General features: G+C 41.0%; 1 protein-coding gene across 4 annotated transcripts in view; it reads right to left on the bottom strand.

The window, feature by feature from the left end:
• Window positions 1-967: 967 nt before the first annotated feature.
• The window catches only part of KANSL1L (KAT8 regulatory NSL complex subunit 1 like), an 82,384-nt gene continuing 65,182 nt past the window's right edge, over window positions 968-18,169 (bottom strand). For 2 of the 4 annotated variants that reach the window (XR_006414901.1, XR_006414902.1), the window contains exons 13-16: window positions 7,330-7,439; window positions 4,121-4,292; window positions 2,827-3,126; window positions 968-2,736 (exon numbers count right to left, since the gene is read on the bottom strand). Coding sequence is in view for 2 of the 4 variants with exons in the window: in XM_044431978.1 (XP_044287913.1) it covers window positions 2,881-3,126; window positions 4,121-4,292; window positions 7,330-7,439 (528 nt within the window). In the remaining 2 variants the exon portion in view is untranslated. Of the gene's footprint in view, window positions 3,127-4,120; window positions 4,293-7,325; window positions 7,440-18,169 lie in introns of those variants that run through there. The other 2 variants (XM_044431978.1, XM_044431979.1) reach the window with 2 other exon arrangements.

The following is an 18,169-nucleotide window of genomic DNA, read 5'->3' as shown; positions in this document are numbered from 1 at the left end:
GTGCTTTCTGAATGGAAACATCTTCCTCAAAAGAAAATTTGCTTATCTCTTAATATTACATGCTACCTCATCCTTGAGATCTGATAATTATGGAAATAAACATACTAACATACTAAGCCATACTAACTGGAGGACTTCTCTTATAAGTAGCTTTGACAGTAGCTTCTTTCATTAGCAACATGGATGCTCATTACATGCAAACCAGATCAGAGTGTGGGTTAAACAGCAAAAGATGTCTTAAAGCTGTCTTTTAGGGCACCTACTTTTACCACCTACCAGGAATGGTTCATTGAGGCGCATAAAAAGAACAATCACACTGCCTCACTTTATTAGTTATGTGCCAAAAAGCCCTTGAACTTCGTCTCAGCTTTGGGTACGGTGACTGAGATGAGAGTAACAAGTGTGCGTGTATGGGGAAGGGGGCGGGGGATTGATCACAGGCTTTACTGAAGGCAGGAGGTTTTTAGGGGCAGGATTTTGTGAATGGTGCAATTAGTGTTATGGGTGGGCCAGGGCCAAATCCAGTCTGGGATAGGGAGCTATAGTTCAACTGGAAGCCACCAGGTTGACTATAACAGTATGTTCTTTGAAACAACGATTGCCGACAAGGAAGCTGTTAATTCCTTTTCAATAGTTTTTTTAAAAATGTGAAACCTCACATTGTGGATCAGCTCTCACCTATTTTTTAAGAGACAGAATGAATCTGAATAATGCTCTTAATTTAAGTACATATGCTTTAAGTACATAAGACATATCTTGCTGTCTTAAAGGGTAATCTATGTAGAATGGGATAATCAAACTAAACTAGGGGTAATCAGTGTAGAATGTCCTTTTTTCTTAGAAAGATGCTAAGGTTAGCAAAAGTCAAGTCTACTGTTGGCTGGCAGAAGAACAAATTTAAGTTTGTGAGAGTAAAGTATGTAGGATCTAAAGATGCTCCGAAGATAGGAAATAAGGATGGGAAGGATGAAGCCAAACATGATTTATTTTCAAAGATTTCCCTCTGCCCCGTTTTCTGTTGTCTTGCAAAACCCAAATTGCTTAAACATTCTGAAGGACAACACAGGAAGAGTTGTCATTCTTTAATCATGGAATTACAGTTTCTCACACTAGTAAAAGTATCAAGACCCTGGAAGAATGACAGATGATAAACTAGAGGGAACAACTGGCTATTTCACAACCCATTATAGATTACGTAAACATGCGGTGCCAAGCCAATAATGGATAAAATACAATGTAATTTGTGTATGGTGCAATCAGTGTTATGGGTGGACCAGGGCCAATCCAGTCAAGGATAGGCTGGAGGTGCACATGGTGGGCATGTCGTGAGCTGAGCCGGCTGGTGCCGGAGGTCAGACTAGATGGCCCAGGAGGTCCCCTTCTGACTCGCTCTGTTTCTGTGTTTCTAATTCCAACTTAGAGCTAGAGCCATTGAAATGAATTGGACTTAAGGTTGTCTTGATTAACATAAACCCTATTCATTTCAATAGGCCTACTCTTCATGGGATTGGCATTGCATTTACACATACCATAATCATGATTTGTGGTATTAATATACAAACTTTGAACTCTCAAGGGGTGTCATTTTACATGGTTCAGCTTTTCAGTAAGCATTTCAATCCATCAACATCACACTGTAGAGTACAGAAATAACTTTAATTTTAAAACCTTGTATTGAAAATTGCTGTATCAGAGGCAAGACTCAAGTTTAATTCCCTGGATAAAACATTTTTTAAAAAGTTAAAACCAAAATTTGCAGTGAACTACAATCTAACTTAGGCTGTAGTGTTGAAATGTAACTGAACATTTTTACAATATCCAGTGTACGTCCAGTCAGTTTGGAACGGAAGGGATAATAAAAATTGGGCCATCTACCAAGCTTAGTTTTGGAGATGACACTGAATAAAAGCTTGCTCAACAATGATACCTTCTTAAAAGCCTTCAACTGTTCTTCACAGAACACATGTCCACAGCAAAATACACTATTAGTATCAATGACAAACCTATACTACTTTGTGCACCTAGCATCAATGGAAGATGTAGATAACATTTCAAACATAGCATTTTAAAATCTGAATATGGAAATAACTTGGTTTATTAATGTATCTAAAATACTACTATTGCTTTATTTGAAATGTCATTAAAACAAACTTTTGGGGGTATATTTTAAAGTATGCAAAGCATGGATGGATACTCATAATCTGTAGATAAGTAACACAATTTTTTAGGACTAGGAAGGGGTTTTAAGTAAGTTGTCATAAAAATTGTAATTAGCTTTTCCAGTGGATTATTCAGATTTTGCACTCTTTTCCATTCCTTGCACTCAAAATTGGAATGGGTCTCCCTCCACTGTGAAATACAGCAAATCAATTGTTTAAATTGATTTACCTCCGGTATAATTTTGTCTCTCTAGTGAGAGAACTGAATAACTATATATTCACATCATCAAATTTACAAATGTTTTCCTTAAAGGGACACACAACATCCTGTTGGATAGCTTTTCCTGTATTCAAACTTGCACTGCTGAGTGGAAATAAAGCATCCTGCTGCATTGCAATCATGTACATGCTTAAAATTATTTCTCCTTCCAGTCCCAGTCTTTCAGGATGTGGCAACCAAAGATGGTTGCAGTTTAAGAAAATCCCCTTTTGACATCAAAAGTGTTAGGCTTCCAGATTGAAAGCATTCTTCTTGCAGTTGGGATAAAAGGAAAATTCTCTTGGGCTTTTATCCTGCCTGTGAAAAATAAACAAACAGACAAAAGGTGTTGTAAATATAAATATGAGACATGTTGTCATTGATTGTATGAGCATGATAATATTTTACCTTGCACATTCCTTCATCCTGGTAAGCTTTCTAAATGAACCACATTATTTTCCATCACGTTTGTCTTCTCATGCTGCTATTTCCCAAGTAAACTTGGTTGCACTCTTCCAGCTCATCAGAACTTTTCTTTCGTGAATGACTATTCTTTGGAAAACTGTGAACACTGTATGAGGTACAGTCCGAGTCACTGTGAATGGTCACATCTGAATCTTCTTGTTGAGATGTTCTTGTGTGCTGACATACTAAAGCTTCTGCTTCTTTATCCTTTAGTGGAAAAGTCCGATGTTCCCACAGAATAGACTGAAAGGAATAAAAGAGGAAATATGTGGCAAATTCAGTTGGAAATCTGTTAATAAACATGTCATTCTTTACAGCAGGGTGGAGAGAATCTGTCACTCTAATTTCAAGAGCCATCAGCATGTAATCAGTTCAGACCTTGGACAAGAGTTATCTGTTCCTTCCTTGGCAACCTGCTAAGTGGAAAGAAAGGAGAAGAAAGTAAAAAGGAGGTGGCACAGACAAAAGGTGACCCACCAAGTTTTGGTTTTGACTCTACCTACCACCAGTTTGCCTCTGACAAATTACCCTTAATAGAATTTTATCCTCAGCATTTGATCCCTTGCCTTGCCAGTAATTTTGTGGAGAAGTTTTCAGTATCTTTCGTCTTGAAAAAAAACTTTGAAATAATGCTGGAACTTAAAACTCTAAAGTCCTTCACTTACAACACTACAAAATAGAGCAATGTTTGTTATTTCTAGGATAGTGCAAGAATGGATGAATGAAACAGAGATAAGTGGCTCTTAATGCAATCTAAGTCATACCTACTCAGAAATAAGTAGCAGTATAATGTAGCTTACTCTAAGATAACTGTGTTTAGCTTTTAGCTGTGCAGTACAATGCTATAGATGTCTACTTAGAAACCCCAATGAGCTCAATGACACAAACTCCCAGGCTGCAAGGGAAGGTTTGATTCAGAAAGTTTTTAACTGCCTTCATAATCACTATACCATTTCAACGTTTATACTAACTGGTATGCAGCAAGACAGAGTTAAATAAAGGTACTACAGTATGTGAAACACACATTAGCTTTGTTTTCTTCTAAGTTTAAAAAGAACCAGTGTGGACCTCAAAAGTATTTTTACAATGTAAAATACAATACAAAGATTTTGAGCAATACTTTAAAAAAATTAATCAGTAGCAGACTATGGTCCATCTTTTTGCTAATGTGAAGAGGGCCCTTCAGCTGTCCACAAGTCAAATAATCTCAGCTATTACTTAATTATATATTTTTTACCTTTGCTACTTGGTTCCTTACTGAAGACTGTGATGCCCCCAAGTAGACAGAACTGTAGATTTCTGAAGTACTGTCTGCATTGTTTTCAGAAAAAGGAGGGCGTGTTAAACCAGAGTTGATTAGTTTTTCTTTCAGTGTTTGATCTTGTCCCTCAGAACTTCTGCTGCCTGATCTGTAATGAAATAAACATCCAGTTTCTTCCAAGCAGAAATCATCCGACAGAAAATAGCTGCTTGACATATTTTTAAATGGATGAATTAGTTTTCTTAGAATTCTAAAAAGAAATTCCAAGTATCAGAAGGGGGCATTTAAAAAGAAGTTAGAAACTGTCCCATTGTGTATAAGAACATTCTATTCCCAGATGGATCACTGGTTCTCCATTCCTTATGCTCATCAGAAAACTGAAACAAGGCCAACAGCTTGGAATACGAGAGCAGTGGGTGTAAGGGCATCAGGGGACCCTCCTGGCTGCATCCACCATGGGACACTTCCTTCAATAAGAGCAAACAAGAAACCCTTCCATCCTGTTCTAGGGAATGATGGAAGAGCATAGTTGAGACAACATGTTGTAAACACTATACTGCTCTCAACTGGAGCTGGGAGAAAATATAACTGGAAAAGGACAATCTGGACTTAAAGCAGGGGGTTTCCTCTGCTTCTGGAAGGATGCAACACAGATTGGTCTGACCTTCCCTCAGAAGTGGGAGTTTCCTCCCTGATCCATGCACTTGCTGAAAAAATGAGTAGAATCACAGAATCATTGAATGGTTGAGTTGGAAGGGGCCATGAAGGCCATTGGGTCCACCTTCCCTGATGTTGCAAGACACCAATTTACACCATCCCACTCAGATGGGGGTCCAGTTTCTTTCTGCTTGTCTATGGGAAAGTCCACCATCTCTCTAAGCAGCTGGTTCCATTGTGAGAAAACATTTCCTAATATTTAGCCTGAATCTGGGTTGTCACAACCTGAGTTGTTTATTCCATGTCCTACACTCTGGAATCAGTGAGAAGAGATCAGTGAGTGGAACAAAGTTGGGACCAAAAGGGATGATCCTACATTGTTGGGTCTGAGTAAAAAGACAGATGCTAAAACCAGTGATGATGATACAAAATCAAACTAGGTTCATTTAAACCCATTTTCTTTGCAGTATTTCTTTGCTTTCTATACTGAGCCCATGGCCCACCTGTTTTGTAATTAAATAGATCATTGCTGTTGAGTATGTCTTCTGTTCTAGAGTGACACTCCTGATAATGCAGCAGAATGGAGTTAGGCATGATGGCATAAAGCTATGACTCTAATTATGGTTGTTGCATCACAGTCTACCAATGCTTTGCTGTGTGAATCTGCTTTTTTGAGATAGGGCACACCCTGGGTTGTAAGAATTGTGCAAGTTCTTGCTGATTTTCCTGAAGGCAGTCATACAAAGAAACAGTATTTCCCCATAGATAAATTGGTAATGAGACATGGCTACTTGGTAATTTGAAAACTTGTGACCCATGGAGGGATTTTGCACCCTTCAAATCAAGCCATCACCATGCCCATCCATCAGTCCAGAATGGGTTTTTTGTAACCATGCTGGTAAAAACTCTACAACCACAGATACGGAACAGACAGATGAAGAAGCGAGCTGTGTTTATTCCTACAGTCAGTACACATGCTTCTGCCTCTGACGTTAGGGCTATAGAAGATGGAGCCTTTCAAGACTGCTGTACTATCTAAACTAAGGCAGGCAGGAAGAACATTGCTACTGGCATGGAGGATTCTGTGAGGAGATAATCAAAAACAGGCTTTTCAAGCCTTGGTACTGGTTGCTTGGTGCAAGTTATATGGAGGCCAAAGAGGATCCGAGGGAACATGCGGAAATTTGTTGAGAGAGATGTGTGCTATGCAGGTGTGGCAGGTTTCCTGCCAAAACTTCATCAATTATAGAAGCTTTCAGACCTGAGGCTCCACAAAGGCACAGAGTATGTATTTGTTATACACAGAGATCACAAAGAAGAATCTAGTCAAGCTGGCAAGAACTACCATGCCATTCAGTGCTGCAGGACAATCATCACAGTTTTCTTAAACAGTGTTTGATTCATCCTAAGGACAGATCCATACTCGAATTATTATTTCATCTCTAGTTAAAAAAAGAATATATGCATAATGGAAAGGATCTCTTTCAGCTTCCTAAAGTTTAACTGGAATTGATTTGACAAGGTAGTGTTTACTATTTTTATGCTGAACTAAATTGTTCGATGGTATTTAATCACATAACTTTATTTTCAAAGGCCAGGACCCAAAAAGTTGTCTAGTCTCATTATTTCCTCTGCATACTGACTCTGAGATGAGTCTCATATACCATCTTTGAACCCCACCTTGTAGTTAAAGAAATTTAAAAAGTATGTCATGTGGAATATGGAGGTTATCTTAGAAGGAAAAAATGGCTGCTGCTGGCAGAAAACAGTGGAAAACCAGTTCTACACTGTTTTGGTTCCCAACCAGACTTTCAAGTATTAGCAATCAGGTATTTCAGTATTAGAAACAATACATTCTATTGAGGTTTACTTTTCTACATTATACTAAGAAAACCCAAGGAATGCTTTCTAAATACAGATCTGAGATGATGGAATGTCAAACAAAATGTGGTTCATGAAAAACATTTCATTAAGAGAACCAAAGAATGCAATCCAATTAAGTGTTGTCTTGATGGAACACTTTCTGTCATTAGAGCAAGAAGATAGTAATTCCTCTCAATCGTGCATCAAGTGTTCTCTCAGAATCTGCCTCAGAGAGCAGGTGGAACTTTGCCACAGTATGTGAGTATATAAACAACAGCTAATGCACCAGGAAAGCCAAAACATGTATAAAAGTAAACCTAAGTCTCAAATACTGGGAAAATATTTTAAAATGAACTTTGATCAAACTGTTAGAAATCACAAACACATCTAATATATGCACAAAGTTACTGCATGAGCACTGATTATACTGTCTCATACTGGATTCAACACTATACAGTATAGTATTATATACTGAAAGCCTGTACATGCAGAAATGCTGTGCAAGTACTGAAATATACATGGACTTTTCAATTGAAGCTGAAAAAACTTTGATTTGTATTTGAAAAACTGGACAACAAGCTCTGGTGGACTCCAAAGCACAAGTAAGACAAATGAGAGCACTAGTAGTTAATAAGATTCTTATGTAAGTCTCAATTTCAACCTGCCTGTTCCTTCTGGGCCATCGCCATTGCTCCCACAGTGACCAACGTGCTCTCTCTTTGTCTTCATATTTTGCATGACGTACAGCATACACATCATCAGATAGATCTTCTGCCTAAATGTTGAAATATCCAGCTTGTAAATGTTATTAAAAGTATAACAGCAGTTTAAAAATAAACCCAATTATTTGTAGTATAGTTTGAAGAGAAGAAATAACAGGAGGGACTTCTTCAATTCACCACATTGCAATATAAATGATAGAAACTCTTTTTCAAACCCTCACCATACAAGAAAGTGTGATGGAAAGGTGAAATCTTATCGCATTTGTACAGTGCTTTTGGGATAAGATAAGGCAGGTTGCTGGACTTCTGGATGACGTCATGGCGAGACGGCTGTGAAGAATGGGGGCTCCTGTAATCACACTGGTAATTTGTTCGACAGTGAGCTGTGAGAGGCTCATCTAAGCCCTCTCGGGGCAGGAAATAGAAGCCCGAGCATACTTCTGGGCAATGTGGGGCGGTGGCTCCACATTTACTGGGAGAAACTCAGGATTTTCTCAATCAAACAATACAGGGGAGAGATCAGCTCCCTGCAAGCCATAGACAACTGGATATAGCATAGTATAACAGCTTGAAGTTCATCGGACCTGCTGGGTGAGCATTTCTACTTTTTCAATATTACCCATGAAAGAATTGAACCAGATACTAATTGGGACAAAGAAGAAAGAAAAGTCCCCTTGATGGAGGGAGAAATTCCCCCCACCCCCCTGCGGAGTTTAAGCGGTGACTAATCTAGGGGAGAGGAAGTGAGATTTGGAAAATATGAGGCTGGAAAGAAAGATTTCTTTTTTCTAACCTCCCCAAGGGCGAAGAATCAGAATAAAAAAACTATTGTGGATTAAGTGATAGAAAAACTTTTACTTATCTTCCGCTTCTCAAAAGAAAAGAGGTTTAGCGTTATACATCAAGGAAAAATTAGACACTAAATATATATTAGCTGATGAGGATGGTAGGATTCTGATGGTTGAAATCACAATGAAACTTAAAAAGGTGCTTTTAGTGGTGATCTATGCCCCAAACGACCATCAGGAAATGTTTTATCAAAAATTACATGCTTTACTTTTACAATTGGACTACCAGACCGTGTGTGTAATGGGAGACTTTAATGCAATTGTGGACAAGAAAATGGACCATAAGAGTGAGATTAAGGGCAGAAAGGGCAAGAGGATACTTCCAAAGTCTTGTTCTAATATGATTGAAGAGTTCAGATTGATAGATGTTTGAAGACATAAAAACCCAACCTCTGCTAAATATACTTTCTATTCGAATAGACATAGGTCGTGGTCTAGAATTGGTATGGTTTGGATAACCCCAGACTTAGTACCAGACTTGCTAGAAGCTGAAATAAAGGCAAATGTCTGGGCAGATCACAACCCTGTAACTATATCACTGAAAGGGACAGTAAAAACGCCCAGATGGAGGTTAAACAAAGCCTTATTAAAGGATAAAAAATTAAAGACTAAATAATGAAATGCAAATATTCTTTCAAATTAATAAAACTGAAGAAACCTCTTTGCAAAATGTCTGAGATACAGCCAAAGCCTATGTCAGGGGGCTGATAATAACATACTCAGCAAAAATAAACAAAAGATAAAAACAAGAACGAACTAAAATAGTAGAGGAATTGACGAAATTAGAGGAACAAGAATTAGAGGAAGATTCATCCAAAAAAACCCTTAAGGTACAAATGAATATTCTAAAACATAAACTGAACCTCCTGGACACAAATGAACTCACTAACCAAATGAAATTGACAAAACAGAACTTCTCTGAAAATGTGAATAAAACCAGGGAGACTGTTAGCCTATAAAGTAAAGAAAGAAAGAGAGAAGAGACTGATAAGTAAATTGAAGGATGGAGTAGGACGACTGCAAGTACAAAGTACACATATCAAGAAAATAGCGGAAGATTTCTTTGCAAAGCTATACCAGAATTATGAGATTTCAACTGAGAAAGTAAAAGAATATATTCAAAAGGGAGACCTGCCAAAGTTACCAGAGAAATACCAAAAAGTATTGAATCAAGAAGTAACTATCACAGAAGTAATAGAGGCAATTAAGTGACAAAAGAATGACAAAACTCCTGGCCCAGATGGGCTACCAGCAGAGTTTTATAAATCCTTTGAAGGAATTTTTGCTACGCTTCTTAAGGATATATGTAATGCAGCATTGTTAAATGCTAAAATACCAAATACTTGGACAGAGGCAAATATCACATTAATGCTGAAAGAAGACACGGAGTTGACGCAGATTCAAAATTACAGACCTATATCACTATTAAACATGGATTAAAACATTTTTGCCTCCATAATGGCAGAAAGATTGAAGAAGTATCTAACAGACTTTATTCACTCAGATCAAAATGGATTTTTACCTAAAAGACAAATGAGGAATAACTTGAGAACTATCCTGGACATCTTAGAGTATTATGAGATACATATGGAAAAACCAATGGCACTATTATTCATGGACGCACAGAAGGCTTTTGACAATGTTAACTGGCAATTTTTGAAGCAACAGCTAGCTCAAGTGTTTGGTGAAAAATTTATTAATGCGATATCAAGCATTTATCAAAAGCAGTCTGCTAGGATTATAATCAATGGAGAATTTACAAATATTATAGATATACAAAAGAGTACAAGACAAGGATTCCCGCTATCACCTCTGTTGTTTATATTGATCTTAGAAGTGTTAAACAGAAATATTAGGGACGATACGGACATTAAAGGTACTAGAATCAGAGATGAAAGCTATAAACTGCAAGCATTTGCAGATGACCTAGTTTTCATTACGGAGGAACCCTTAGCAACGATGCCTAAACTCCTACAAAGGATTGAAGAATATGGTGAGGTTACTGGGACGAAAATAAATAGAGAAAAGACGAAATGGTAAGTAAAAAATCTCACACAGGAGCAGAGAAAAACTCTGGTGGAACAAGTAGACTTTCAGTATGTTAAAAAGGTTAAATATTTGGGAATTTATCTTACAGCTAAGTGTACCACTCTGAAAGAAGACAATTATGATAATCTATTTAAGGAAATTAAGAGTGACTTGGAAAAATGGGCTAATTTGCAATTATCCTTGCTGGGAAGAATAGCACTAGCTAAAATGAATATATTACCAAAGCTTTTGTTTCTATTCCAAATGATTCCCATAAAAATTGATAGAATTTTTTTTGATGATTTAAATTTTCAAATCTCAAGATTTATATGGAGAAAGAAGAAACCAAGGATTAAACTAAAAATACTTCAGGAGGCTAAAGAGAATGGGGGCTTTGGTCTCCCTGACTGGATGCTGTACTATCAGGCTTCTGTTTTAACGTGGCTAAAAGAATGGATAACTTTAAGAAATAAGAGAATCTTGAAGGGCATGATTTGCAAATGGGTTGGCATGCTTATATGTGGTATGAAAAGGCGAAGCTACATGGCTCTTTTTTAAGTCACTACATTAGGAAATAATTAATGTCGGTGTGGGAAAAATTGTATAATAAATTACCAAGATTGCTTTCACCTATGGAAACTCTTCTATATCCAAATGCATTGAACTTTGAAGGGATCATAAGATATGATGACATTTTGGATAATGATGGAGGACTGAAATTGAATCAAGAAACACAAGAACAAGGATCTAATATGTCTTGGTGGCATAAGGTGCAGATACAATCGAGATAAGCTAAAGACTACAAAATGTGGGGCTTCTATAAAGATTTAACAACATTTGATCAGGTGATGCTTAAATCAGATGAGAAAATGATTAAAAAACTATAATTTCTTACTCGATAGGAGAATGGAAGATGAACAGGTTCAGGACACTATGATAACATGGGCACAAAACTTTGGATTTAATATTGAATTAGAAAAATGGCAAAAGCTGTGGGAGAGAAATATTAAGGTAACATTAGCAACTTTGTATAAAGAAAACCTGTATAAAATGTTTTATAGATGGTATCTGTTGCCAAATAGATTAGCTAAGATGTTTCCAAATATGTCAAATGGATGTTGGAAATGTAAACATAAGTTGGGTACTTTCTATCATATGTGGTGGACTTGCGATAATGCAAAAAAGTATTGGATTAAAATACGTAAATGGCTTGAGGAAATTACAAAAATCCTTAGCTTTTAAACCTGAAGTCTTCTTATTAGGCATTATACCTGTTGATATTAGTAAACGAGAAATGTACTTGATTTTACATGTAGTAACTGCGGAGAGGACTGCATTTGCTCAACACTGGAAAAGTGACGAGCTGATCCTAAAAAGATCTTGGACTGTGCAGAAATGGATAGATTGACTTTGTCACTGAAGGAGAAAGAAGATACTGATTTCTATCAAACTTGGGACTCTTTTTATCATTGGTTAGAGAAAGGGGACTTCATATAGATTTAAATATGTTTCTAAATTATCATAAATGGAAAAAAATGTGGGGCTGACCCAGCAGGTCCGATGTTTATGATGATTGATGTTTTTAGTCTTTCTTTGTTTTAGGGTTATTTTGAATAAAACTTTTTATAAAAAAAAGAAAAGGCAGGTTGCTTACCTGCAACTGTCTTTCTTTGAGTGGTCATCTGTGCATTCATACATATGAGCACATAATGGGCTTTGCTGCGGAGTGCAAGGCCTGAATTGGAGACAAAACTTCCAAAGCTCAGCAGAATGGAATGGGTGGAAGCTCCCCCCCCCCCTTTATCCAGTCCCTCAGTGCCTTAAAGACCACATAGTCAGTCAGGGGAAAGTATACCTAGACACAACCCTGGCCTCCTGCCCAGCATGAGGTGAAGACACAAGGAGCGGTGGCCAACCCAAAGGGGAGGTCAGCAAATTGGAAAGTCTCCTGGCTCAGTTGGAAACGAAGGAAGTGCCTCCAGGCCAGGTGGATACAAATGTGGAAGTATGCATCCTTGAGGCCAATGGAGGGGAACCATTTGCCCTGTCTAAGGGGCAGGGAAGGATACCCTGGCTGGTGGTACTCCTGAACTTCTGGGGAGTGATGAACTTATTGGGCCTATGTGCTGTCAACATCAGTCTAAGGCTTCCATCCCTTTTGGGAATGGTAAAGTAGTGGAAGTAGAAGCCTCATGAGAGGCCAGACGAGACAAGTTCAACTGCCCCTATGGACAATAAGCTCTCTACCTTGGCCATTAGGGATGGTGAGGGAGAGGTACTCCTAACATGTCCTAGTGCAGGAAGGGCTTTAAACTCAATCCTATATCCTGAGCAGATTATGGATAGGACCCAGGAGCCAGAGGTGATGTTCTCCCATGTGTGGAGAAACTGGGCCACGTGATCTGCAAAATGGCGGGGGGAAGTGAAGAGGCTGGGCTGCCTGGACATAAATCCTAGTGTCTGCGCTTGGTATCCTGGAGCTTGGGCTGGAGCTGCTGGTGAGGCTGAATGTCTTGCCTTCTGGGTGGGACGGCCTGCCTCAGCCGGATGGGCTGGTCTGAGGAGTGGCGAGTAGGGAGTGAGGAAGACCCCTGCTTCTTGTGGGCATAGGACTGCTGTGTGAAGCCCATGCACCTAGCAGTAGTGTGTGCCTTATGTAGGGAGTCCATATTCTTGTTTGTGTGTGTTAAACAGGCCCTCTCTGTCAAAGGGCAGGTCCTCTATGCAAGCCCGGGTGCCCTGAGGGAGGCCCACTGATTGCAGGCATGCATGGTGGCAGATTGCTCCAGACGATGTCAAGACCTTGCCATGGCAGTCTGCCTGTTGTCTGGTTGATTCCATCTGATACTTGGACAGTTTAACAGCCTCTGATTGGATCACTCAGGCAGCATCAAGGAGATAGGCTGGGAGGTGTTCTACCAGAACACCCATCTTTTCTCCAAGGAAGACCTGATACCTGGACATGAAGGCCTTGTAGTTAGAGATGCGTATATCCAAGGAGAAGGCCGCATAGCCCTTCTTTGCTAGGCCATCCAGACTGCACCCTTCCTTGTCCATGATCGAGTTAGGTTTAGGTTGCAGGTATAGAATTGGGAGGGATTTCTCACACAGCTTATAGGTGGAGTCGATCCTGCGTGATAGTGAGAGTATAGCTGCAGGGGCTCTCCATGATAGCTGGGCTGTATACAGTAGGGCAGGAAGCAGAAGGAGTGAGGCTGACAGTGAGTAGCCTGAGGGCAGGGAGGCATAACCAGGATCTGCTTCGGGCTCTGCAAAAGTAGACGCCTGAACTCCCACCTTGTCTGCCATGCAGATGATGAGGTCTGTGAAGTGCTCCTCCCCCCCACCCCCAGTGACATAAGAGGGTCCTGCTCCAGGGCCTGCACATCAGGAGAACAGGGAGGGGAGGTCAGAGATGGCGACCAGGACTGTTGGGGAGAGGGACTCTGACCTGACTCCCTTGAGAAAGACCAGTGGTGATCAAAATCGCTGCACACTCAATGAGATGCTGAAGAGGTCAGGCGCTGCTCTGAAGAAGAGTGGGAGTGCTGGCAGCGATGAATGCTGCGGTCCCAGGAGGAGTCCAAGTCCTCAGAGTCCCTCCTATACTAGTGCGCCCTTCGGTATCCATGGGGATCTTGGCACTCAGGGCTGGAGGTGGAGTCAATGTCCCTCTGATGGATGGGTCTTGCTGGTGTGGTGGGTAGACTGGCCCTCTTCCACATAGGAAGATGCCTCACGCTGTTGCTCCAAAGGGTGGCCTTGGTCTCGATTGGTACCATGTGATTCTGCATGCTCCCAGTGTCGAGATTTCATGGCAGGTCGGCATCGGGACTCAGTCACTGGCGAAGAGTGGAGGTGATCAGCATGGGGCTGTCGTCAGCAAGATGTAAGTCCAGCAGGTCCGTGTGGACAATAGTGCAGTGGCATCTGCATCGGGAGGGTGGTGGTAGACTGGGGGAAGGCTCCGTGGAGGAGGAATCAGAAGAGGAGAGCTTAAGTGATTCAATGTAGCACCTCCTCCATTGCTTTGTTGTCACAGCTGGTGGGTCTGAGAAGTTGTACTGGTTGCATCATCACATCAAGGCCAGCAACCAGGACAAGGATCCATTCCAACTGGGGAAGGAGGAGCGTGACAATGGTGGGGGTCCCACAGAGGAGGTGGGCCGGGCAGTGAGTGTGGAGGGTGATGCCTGCTCATGGACGTGTGGAGGGACTGCAGATTGGCAGTCCGGCGATTCTGGTGGCAAGGAAGGTTGGATGTGTCCTGCAGGCGATCCGTGTGTGGGGGTGGCCTGCAGCAAAGAGTGTGAGTGTCCACCTAGAGAATTCACCTCTGGGGACACAGGAGTCTGGTCTAGGGGTACCCCAGGTCTGGTGTGCACGGGCAGTCATTGTGAGGTGAGGAGATCAGTGAGGGGGTGGCAGCCTAGCAACACAACGCTTCCTGAGCTTGGAGGTTGTCACAGCCCCAGATGGTCCTTCCGAGGTGGCAGAAACAGCGGCCCTCTTCCTCTATCACCTCCTCAGTGGAGGGCAGCTTGTCAGTGTCTGATTGTGAAGGTTCACCCACATTCAGGGCATGCTTCTGGTGTGTCTCTTTTTTGAATGCCTGGCAGTGCACACAGGTTTTGACCATATATTCCTCTCCCAGGCAAAAGAGGTCATGGGAATGGCTATCCGCTGCAGGCATCCGGGTGGCAGAGGAGGAGCAATGGTGAAAGCCAGGGTCAGCCATGAGGGCCAAGCTGAGGAAGCACATGGAGTAGAGGTCAGGAGCATGACGGAGAAAGAGAGGAGTGGGAGGTGCAGGAAGCAGCCTCAGCAAGCGGGCGGAGGTTCGAGGAGAAATAACAATGAGAAGTAGAGGTAGAGGATTTTTAAAAATTATATAAGAGGCAAAGAATAGAAAAGAGAAGAAAAACTAAAGGTAGCTGAGCGGAGAAGTTCCAATCTGTGAGATGACTGTGTTTGCGGTCAAAAAGGAACTGAGAGACTGGGCAGACTTACAAAAGGGGCATGGTGGGGGTTCCCGCCCACTCCATTCTGCTGAGCTTTGGAAGTTTTTGTCACCGATCCAGGTCTCATGCTCCACGGCAAAGCCCGTATGTGCTCATATATGGGATTGCATAGAGACCACAAAGAAGTACTACTGGAGTTAGCTGTCCGGTCCCCGCCACCCCGAGTTTCCAAAGTCCAGCAAGACAACCAGGAGTTTTTGTCATAAACATTTCATCCTGGTGGGTATTTTTCTGGAGTGGTATACCATCATCCACTGACTCCAATTTCAACCAGAATTTTTAAAAGTATTTTGTTTCTCATATTGTGTGAGCCACCTAGGAAGGCCACTCTGGCAGTTATGGGTGGCATATGAATAAGTGAACAATAAATAAATCCCAAAGCCAGAACAGTTTAACATTGCTGTGCTAGAGAGAGAAGAGAACACTTCTTCTCTTCTCATCCTTGAAATTCTCTCAAGGTTCCCCATGCAACATGTAAAATGTATGCTTTTATTTTCTTCTAAAAAATCTAGCATGGAAATATTTATCCTCTGGATCAGGGATATGCAGCATGCATTTGCTCTGTGATTGCACGCTGTATGCACCTCATATTCTTAGCTCTGCAGTTCAAATGATCTCAGAAAAGTTTAAGAATGGAGAATTTCTTCAGTGATAAGCAGGGAAATTCTGTTCTTAATCTGTGGTCAGTGATTAGAGAGAAGGGATTTAGAGGGCAATTCAATGTGCTCTGATGCAAATGCACATAAGATTCCAAGTTTGGAAGCTTACATGCATCGAATACCAGGGATACAAAAATCAGGCTGGAATCCATCTTTCTTGCACTTGCTGGATTTCTTTCCCATACGCAACCCTGGCCAGAAGTGAGCCAAACTAATCAAGTCCATGAACACTAGGAAACACTGGTGGCTTTTTTGTACAAAATGCATAATTCAGTGTACAAAGCATGCAAAGCCAGCAGGTCAGGTGTGCAGAAGCAGAACTCTACTTGTACAGCAGTGTGCAACTGGTCTCATGGTCTCACTTGGACATGCTTCCTGCCAGATATATGTGGCATCCCGCCTGATGTCCATGTGAACAATTGGCATGAAGCAGAATTAGGGCAAACAGAAAGTGGAATGGAATCTGGGGAGCCAAGCCAAGGGAATCCAACAGATGCCCACCACCAAACTGGATTTCTCACAATGCTATCCTGGATTTCTCACACTGCTATCCAATGCATGGTGCAAGTCATTGTGGCAGCAATTTCTACTTCTGCTACACCTTGCTCCCTGCATTTCATCCATCTACGCATAAATGAAGCACTGCAGAGGGGAAGTGAAGAAAGTTGGGACACCATCTGAAAAAGTGTAAGCCATTGGCACCAGCCTGTTCCCCACCCCTGCACACACCCTTTCCTGCTCTCTGAAGGCTGATCTGCAACCTTAGAGAGCCAGCTCTCTAAGGTATAGTTCTTTCTGCACCAGCTGTGAGGGAGTCCAAACTCCAGGGTTACAGGACCTTGAAGATGGAGCTCCAAATAATCCTGCTGTCTCCCAGATAATGCTGACAGGCATAGGATTGAACCCTTAAAGAAATTTTAACTTTATCTTGCTGGATATTTTAAGTTTGAATACTTTACATGTCTGAAAAGGGCAGCCAAAATCATAAACAGGCTGAAGCAACTTCCCTAATAAAGAGAAATCACAATGTCTAGGATTCTTTAGCTTAGAAAAATGGTGCAGAAATGTAGAAAAGTATGCACGCTGTGAATGGCAAGACATTTTTCTCCATCTAATTATACTACTACAAGCTGGAAATATCCCATGAAACTTAATGGTGGGAGATTCTGACAGATGAAAGGAAGTACTTCTTCACATAGTGCTTTATTAAACCATGCAATTACTAATGCAAAAGTGTAGAGACAGCCACAGATTTAGACAGCTTTTAAAGGAGATTACACAAATCAATGGAGTGTAAGGTGATCAATTGCTACTAGTCCAAATGGCTATATACCAGCTGTGGGATCAAAGCCAATATGACTCTGTATACCATTAGTTGGGAAACACAAGCAGGAGGGTACTATTTGGTGCATATCCTACTTATATGCACATCCTACATTTGGCTTTCCATAGAGAGCTGCTTGGTCATGTGTGAACAGAATGCTGGATCAGATAAGATTACAGTGATACCTCGGCTCACGAATGCCTCAGTTCACGATCAAATCAGGTCGTAAACAAAAATGTAAGAAACATTTTTACTCAGGTTGCGAACTCCGCATCGGGTGACAATCGCGTCCATCCACCCCCCCACCCCAAAAGTGCCCATGATCGCACCTGTCTATGACTGTGGTTGCACTCGTGCGGGGAACACGGTGCGTTCGCGGTCATGCTGGGGGGATAGATGGCTATGCTCGGGGGGGGGGACGCGAGATGGCCGCAATCTTTGCTGTCCTTTGACACTTTGCTTCAAATTTTTGTAATTAAAAAATAGTTACAGAATGAACTTTATGGGGAAATCTGACTTGGCTCACAACCAATTTGGGTCATGACCAGAATCGTGGACTGGATCAAGTTTGTGAGCCAAGGTAGCACTGTAGTTTGATTCAGCACAGCTCATAGACATGGCATTGGGTTATGCTTTGTATGCATGGAAGCTGTTGTATTTGGATTTACTCTGGAGTGGACACACAAAGAATTGAGCTGTACTTTGAAAAGTTGATAGGAAAATGTTAAAATGTTAAATATAAACCCTAAGAGTTACAAGTTGTGTATGCGTGCATGTGTATGCATTTGTATATGCATCTGTACCTTCCAACATATACCAGATGTTGGGATGCTCTTTTACCATACAAATAAATGTTACATTTCCAATTCTAACAGAAATACCAATCTAGTGATCATGAAACAA

Source organism: Varanus komodoensis, unplaced genomic scaffold, assembly GCF_004798865.1.
Source record: "Varanus komodoensis strain SLA01 unplaced genomic scaffold, ASM479886v1 scaffold23, whole genome shotgun sequence".
Classification (NCBI taxonomy): Eukaryota; Metazoa; Chordata; class Lepidosauria; order Squamata; family Varanidae; genus Varanus; species Varanus komodoensis.
Note: the sequence above shows the minus strand (reverse complement) of the source record. Positions and strands in the feature narration are given on the sequence as shown.